This window comes from Acyrthosiphon pisum, chromosome A1 (assembly GCF_005508785.2).
Source record: "Acyrthosiphon pisum isolate AL4f chromosome A1, pea_aphid_22Mar2018_4r6ur, whole genome shotgun sequence".
Taxonomy (NCBI): domain Eukaryota; kingdom Metazoa; phylum Arthropoda; class Insecta; order Hemiptera; family Aphididae; genus Acyrthosiphon; species Acyrthosiphon pisum.
In genome coordinates this window covers 119094512-119102313 of record NC_042494.1, presented here as the reverse complement: position 1 = coordinate 119102313, position 7802 = coordinate 119094512, and the positions used below count along the sequence as shown (strand labels likewise).

The 7802-nt window shown below is 28.5% G+C and overlaps 1 protein-coding gene across 2 annotated transcripts; it reads left to right on the top strand.

Moving 5' to 3' along the window:
- Positions 1 to 495: 495 nt before the first annotated feature.
- Positions 496 to 7560, top strand: LOC107883841. 2 transcript variants are annotated; one of them, XM_016804700.2, is made up of 4 exons: positions 496 to 900; positions 3098 to 3353; positions 7055 to 7221; positions 7296 to 7560. In XM_016804700.2, the coding sequence occupies exons 2-4, from the start codon at positions 3314 to 3316 to the stop codon at positions 7371 to 7373; spliced, it is 285 nt and encodes a 94-aa protein (XP_016660189.1). In that variant the 5' UTR covers positions 496 to 900; positions 3098 to 3313; the 3' UTR covers positions 7374 to 7560. The 2 variants fall into 2 exon arrangements, with proteins under 2 accessions (XP_016660189.1, XP_016660188.1); XM_016804699.2 differs by lacking the exons at positions 496 to 900; positions 3098 to 3353 and having other exon boundaries at positions 5927 to 7221.
- Positions 7561 to 7802: the final 242 nt, after the last annotated feature.

Sequence of the window (7802 nt, the reverse complement as noted above, 5' to 3'; positions counted from 1 at the left end):
TTGATAGCTCATAGGTAATATTATAAATACTAAATTACTAAAATGTTTCCAGTAGATTCCTTGAGTCTGAGTATATTTAATAATTGTTTATAGTACATTTTTTATCTCATAAATTATAGGTATAATATATTATAATAAAGTTTGGCTATATATTAAAATATGTAGTGTTAAAATTATGTACATATTATCTTAGAGAGGCCTTAAGATGGCTCAGAGTGGTCTAAGCCCCCTCTGGCCCTCCCTTTTCATGTCCATGTAATTATGAATTATTATTTGTTAATTATAACACTCTGAAATAATTATGTATGATAATTTAGTGAATTACCAATAGGTAACTCTTACATTTTTCATATATTTTTTTGGAATAGGTAGGAAATTTAAAAATGACAATATTTAATAATATTAATGACTGTATTTGATAAAAAGAAATTATTTAAATACATGCATACAAATAATTTAGATCAAAAAAGTAATTTTACAATGAAAAATTTTTAATTTTATTCCTTTAATCATAATATATTTTCAATTTTCTATGGCTTTGGTGTACAAAAGCGTTCGTTTTTCGGCCTCTTTAGGACATACAGCGCTCCCGCTGGTGACGACTGTCTGTGGTAAAATTTTCAATCAAGTTTTCAAACAAGTGACGACACCTTATCAATACACCTTGGTCTATAGACAGCGCCTCTTATCAGCACTATTATTATCAGTATCATACTATCACGACAGTTGCCTTATTACATATTTTAAAATTTAAATATTATATTAATTAAATAAAGTCATAATATAATATGATATTATTTAATAATATATTTTATTAAATTAATTTAATTTATACATACAATGGCTTCAACTTCGAGTGAACAGTTAGAAACTATACAATTAAGATTTGGTCTCTTCAAGGTAAGGATTTAAAAAATTCATATGCAAAACCAGTCTTGTTAATATTTAAATATTATATTCAAATACTATTATAAATACTTTTTGAAAAATGTATTGTTCCTATTCTTCAGTTTAAAATTTACTCTTAATCCAAGCAAGTATCAGAAATAAAATATTCTAATAATCTAATTTGTATTCCGAGTACAAAATAAAAGTATTCTTTACAAGACAGTACAGAACTGCATAAGATATCTATATTTCATTAAAATTTACTGTAGAGTTTAATGATTGGAAAGAGAAGGAGGAATTGGCCACTTCGACACGCTATGTCCAACATAGAGGACCTAAAACTAATATGGACAAAACAGTCACTATGACTGACACTACTGACTTATGTATTAATAATAGTATTTATAGTTAAAGTATGATAATTTAGTGAATTACCAATAGGTAACTCTTACATTTTTCATATATTTTTTTGGAATAGGTAGGAAATTTAAAAATGATTTTAATTTCTTCGTACAATCTAGAATCTAGATGTCAATTATAGTTTTGTCACAAAAAGACTTATAAAATCGTACGTACCATATACGAAATTAGGGCCAACTGTAGCCAAGTTCCACCAACAACCATAACAGCCCTCCCAAACAGTTACTAAATTTTTTTAAGCTTATTCAATTTTATAATACTATAATAGTATGGTTTTATGCTTCGAAATTAGCGTCTATTGTACCTAACCAAACATAATGTTTTTAAGATATTTTTCAATGTTATCCAAGTATGATTTTTCCCGACAATTGTATGTACATTTAAGTTTAAAAAATTCAAAATATGCTAACAATCGCTCAAATGTGCACTTTTCCTAAAATATGCAAATTCACACTTTGTATTTGATTTCGCCATTTCATAAGACAAATTTATAACATCTAAAATATAATCTATGACCACTACAATAAAACATGCAAGCAGTACCAAATCTTATAACCAATATATTTACTAGGGGGAAAATGTCAGTGGGAGGGCTTAAACCATTGACATAATATAAAATATATAATTATATTATGTATATATTATGTATTATATTATATTATATTATATAATTATATTATGTCAATGGCTTAAACACCCAAATCTCCCTGGCTATGCCACTGATCAGAGAAAATATTACCTTATCTACTACAGTGAAACTTCTATGTACCGAAACTCCAATTAATAAGATGTTCTATTTATCAAAATATTTTTGGGAACCATATTTATTAAAATCTATTTTAACGAAATTTTCTCTAACACAATTTTTTTTTTTGTGCCCATGAGGCTTTGTAATATAGAAGTTACGCTGTATTTGAAATCTATTTTGAATGAAATGGTCTAAGTCAGGGTGCTTCAACCTTTTGATGTTGGGGGGCCAATTTACACATGTTAAAATTTAGAACACCAAGAGGGACGCCAAATTTTTTTTTTTATTACAAATGTAATGTTATAATCAGGGCTCGTAAGTTCATGCCCTAAAAAAATGCCTAAATAAGCCTGCATTTATGTGCACTAAGAATTGGCAAAATATGCATTGAAATATGCCTTAAAAAGTTAAAAAAAATATGCATTTATATATCTAAAATTATGCACTTAAAAAATCCTTACTTAAAAAAATCACAAACAATTTTTGAAATAACATGAATTATCCATTAATTTTTTTATAGTTATATTTTATTTTTTATGTCACAATTAAAAAAATAGATTTTAAATAGTTTATAAACGATCGTGTTTTTTGTCGTCAAATGTTGATTCTTTCATAGCTAGTATTTCCATAAAAAATGCATATTGATATAATAATATGAATAGAAATATCAAAATCATGACGTATAATATGCCCGATAAAATAGAAATATGCTTAAAGATACCAAATATGCAAAAACATGCAAAATAAAACTTCACATATTTAACCGTAGTACCTGGAAATGGATTTATATGCAAATGCATGACGAGCCCTGGTTATAATATAATACTCAAGTTTATATGTGTATATTAGTTGTCTATATGACCGGCTATAATTGTTCATTTGAAAAGTCAGCTAGAAAGAAAGGTGATTGGTGAATATAGAAAAGTTTAATAAATATTATATTAGTTTAAAATATAAATTATTATATTTATTATAATTAGTATTTCTTTGACTTAAACATTAATTATTATATTACTATTGTTAATTATTTTTATATTTTAGAAAATGATCACACAAGGCATCTATCACTAACTTCTTTTCAAAGAAAGTTACCAAATGGCGAGAAATGTAAACGACAATGGTTAATGTATTCTCCTAGTCAAGGTGTTGTATATTGTTTTATGTGCAAGCTTTTTGGAAGTGACCATCAAAAGAACCAAAGTCCCTTTGTAGGTACTGGATTTTAAAATTGGAAAAAATCAAATAAAATTTAACTTCATGAAAACAGTCTTGAACATCAAAGTGCTACAACAAAATGGTTAGTACGATCAAATACAAAAACATCTGTTAATAAAGAAATGTGTAGACAAATTTTAGTAGAAAGGGACTATTGGATTCAAATATTTAAGCGTATAACAACTGTTATTAAGTTTCTGGCTATAAGAGGATTACCTTTAAGAGGAGATCATGAGTCAACAACAATGGAAATTATTTAGGCTTATTAGAGCTTATTGCTAATTTTGATCCATTTTTAAAAATACACATTGAGTTAAATGGTAATAAGGGGAAAGGTAATCCATAATATATGTCAAAAACCATTTGTAATGAAGTTATAAACATAATGAAAAATGATTTAGTTAACTTTATAGTAGAAGAAGTTAAGCAGGTAAAATACTTCTCTATAATTATGGACTCAACCCCAGATCTTTCAAAAATTGATCAAATGGCTATAGTACTCAGATATTGTATTTCATCTAAAGTTTATGAGCGATAGTTTCATCTAACACCAGTAACTAGTCATAAAGGAGAGTTCATTTTTAATATCTTAAGTGAATTTCTGAAAAATACTGGACTTGATATAAAAAATGTTCGTGGTCAATCCTATGACAACGCCTCCAACATGAGTGGCATACATGAGGGACTTCAGGCACACGTTAAAAATCAAAACTCTTTAGCTGTATATATTCCATGTACAGCCCACTCGTTAAATTTAGTGGGTGTACATAGTGTAGACTGCTGTGAAGAAGCTGTAAATTTTTTTAGTTTTTTGTAAATGCTATATAATTTTTTCAGTAGCTCTACTCACAGATGATCAATCTTAACCAATTCATTAGAGAAAAATGATAAAGAAAGGTTGTTATTTTTAAAGTCTTTAAGTTACACAAGATGGGCATGCCATTCTGAGGCTTGCCGTGCACTCACTATTAATTATAAAACTATATTAACTGTACTTTTTGAAATATCTGATAGCAAAAATGAAAATGGGGATACAAAATATAATGCAAAGGTGTTGTTGAAAAAAGAAACGGGCTATTTGTGTCTATTTTGGAATGACATATTACAACATTGTAATAAAGTATCTATTGATTTACAAAGCAAAAGCAATGATATTTTAAAAGCTGTGAATTTGTTGAAAAGTTTAAAAAATGTTGTTTCAAGTTTAAGGGATTCAAACAAGTGCATTTCCCTGGCACCCCCACTTTCGAATTTTGAATTCAAACCAAGGGCTTTCGTTTGTGCTACGTTTGTGCTGGATTGTGCTCGAATTTCATCGTTTGTGCTGCAACCCTTCAGGAGTTATAAGGGATAATGATTGGGGGTGCCAGGGAAACGACTGCACCCCCACCTCCGAATTTTCGAATTTAAATTATGCCATTCGTTTGTGCTACGTTTGTGCTGGATTGTGCTCGAGTTTCATCGTTTGTGCTGAAATCCCTAATTAAATACAGGGGATCATTAGTGGGAGGGGGTGGTATGGAGCCATAATACAACCCCAATTCAAAATATTGGATCTTCAAATGAACTAATCTTTAGTAGTTTGCTACTGATATCCTGTACCATTTTTTCGATGTCAGTACTCTCTACTGCTTCCGGAGTTATCTTTATAAATTTAATTAGGGGGTTGTAAAGACGCGTGCTGACACCCCACATAGCGAATTGTTTGGTCCTAATCAGTCCCATTGGTTTTGACTAAGTTAGTTGGTTTGTAAAAATGACCCATAGGTGTCCATTAATTATTTCTCGTAGTTTTTAGATTCAAATAACTTACTCGCATGAGTTTGATTTTACAATTTACGTAAGTAATCGTTATTATTGTGAAAATCAAAATTCTCAAATTTACGTTTTTATCTTGCAAAACTATTATAAATAACTAAATTACGTATATGGATCGTTTTTACTTTTACCGAAAAAATATACGTATCCCTAACTGTTGAATCAAAGACCAAAACAAAAAACATTTTTAAAAAGTTAACCAAGGAAATAAAGTTGTGTAAAAAGGGTTAAAATACAATAACAACATAGAATACAGCCAATATAAAAAAAAATATAATTTGTTATAGCTAGGCGCTGCGCGTGGTAGTCAAGTAGCGTTGCGCGCAAGCATATAAAAGTAAAACACCAACTTTGGGAGTCTAACTTCTATAATAATAGTCGCCGGTAAAAAAAAATACACCATCGTTTTAAACATTAAAAACAAGTCGTTTAAAAAAAAAAATTTTAATTGTAAAGGGGTTGCTAAAGTGCATTTTATTGACGAAACCTTATCAATAGGTACACCTTGCACTGAATTAAATAGATGCCCGACTCGGAGACCATACTTGAAGCCAATCGTCCAATACCCTGACCTATTAGGTTGGGCAATATTTACAAATTGATGTTATCAATCTTCCATCTATTATATACTTAGATCGAATCTAGGACAAAATATCCACGGACAAAATATCAAAACCAAAATATCCAAGGGAAAAATATCCAACGGTCAAAATATCTAAATGTATCCATTTTTCCGAAAATAAGTACATTACAGTTTACTTTCTAATAAAATTAGCTCAAATATCAATTTATTTAATTATAAAAATATACCTAATATATAATAATAATATAAATATAAATATATTATATAATATATAAATTACGTTAATACACGAATATACATACACTCACCGACGATAAAGGTAAAATGTAATAATATATAAAAATAATTTTGTATTTCAACCGTGGAAATTTCACGAGATGTCATGGCATAATATTACGTAGGTACCTTATCGTTTAAATTATCGACAAGACAAGTGTGAAGGACGATAATGATTTTATCGGATTATTATTTATTAGATTTTGTTACACCGTTAAAAATGTCATGGCGCTGCGTGAAATCAAATTTATTAAAATGTCCAAGAATATTACAATCTGAATTGGACTTTTCTGAACCACACGTAATCACAACACACCTGATCACATGTACCAAAGACACAGGGAAAATCAATGTCACAAAATGTGTAAATGAAATGCTCCAACTTACAAAACATAACGAAAAAATCCAGGACAAATATTTTCTGAAGTGGTAGCAAAAGTGGACCATAACACAAAAGCTCTGATGCCAGCCGAAGAAATCGTGAAAAGAAGATTAAGGAGACAAAAATCAAAGAACAATCCAATAAATCCTAACTGTCTTAGTCAATTAGTTATTGAGAATGATTGATGTTATTTGGGTGACAAATCAACACGATTTTTGTTGCACGATAACGGAATTGATGAAACTGAACGGATAATTGTTTTTGCAACAGATAATTGTTTAAAATATTTAACTGAAGCTTCTACCTGGTACATGGACGGAAATTTTTCAATGGCTCCACTGTTATTCCAATTGTACGTCATTCATATTAAAGTAAATAGTGTTTTTATTTCTGCGGCTTTTATTTTACTTAAAAATAAAACAGAAACTAGTTACGAAGAAATGCTTCAAATCATAATTCATAAATGTGCCGAAAGAAATTTGTGAAAATTTGATAACTTGATGCATTTGCATTTTTTTTTTCTAATTATTATATTCGAGGCTAATATTTATAGAAATTCAACTAATTTCTATAGTAGTAACATTGTATTACATTTTCAAGCTTTTCGAATCGATGACTATTTTTAGAAAAAAAAAATAAAAACTTCAAATGTCCATAAATAGCTTGATTTGTTCAAGGTTTAACGTATTTAAAAAGTATGTTTTTAATGAGTACACATATATAGGGTCGTATAAAATAGTTGGGAACGGACAATCGGAGACACGAATAAAAATGAGAAAAACATCTCCTCATTTTCCACCATCTGACTCGAATGTAAGAGACGCAACATTAAACAACGGAGATCGAACTAACAATGTATGCGAAGGATGGAATAATCGGTTTTCTAACTTAGTAAGTACTTATTTATTATTAGGTATTAAAATTAAATTAAAATATTCAATATAATTTGTTTAATATTGATTTAGGTGAATCACAAGCATCAAACAATTTGGACATTAATTACTAAGATATGGCATGAAATGCAGCAGACGAAACCAAAGTAGCACAGCGTCAACTGGGTACCAGATATATTAAAACATCTTTGCGAAGAGTTCGATGATGGAAGTAGAGACATTCCAAATTTTTTAAATGCAATTGCTTTGCAAATGCAAACACGTTTTTCTAAATTTTTAGAAAATAATGTAGGTTTAGTCATTTTTTTAACAAATTATTAAATATTTTATTTTATTGTGTGTATACTGTATTCATAAAAACAAATTATTTTATATTATTTGACTATTTGACTATTTGATTAATATGTGTACAGTATAATTTATGATATTATTACTATTATTATATTGGATATATTTTTATAATTAAATGAAATATAAATTGATATTTGAGCTAATTTTATTAGAAAGTAAACTGTAATGTACTTATTTTCAGAAAAATGGATACATTTGGATATTTTGTCCTTGGATATTTTGACCGAT

What these genes read in the sequence shown, in the direction of transcription:
- LOC107883841 (XM_016804699.2), top strand. Translation starts at nt 6,979, where the DNA reads ATGTCCATAAATAGCTTGATTTGTTCAAGGTTTAACGTATTTAAAAAG. An exon ending in ATAATCGGTTTTCTAACTTA is followed by an intron (nt 7,222 to 7,295) that starts GTAAGTACTTAT and finishes ATATTGATTTAG; the next exon opens with GTGAATCACAAGCATCAAAC.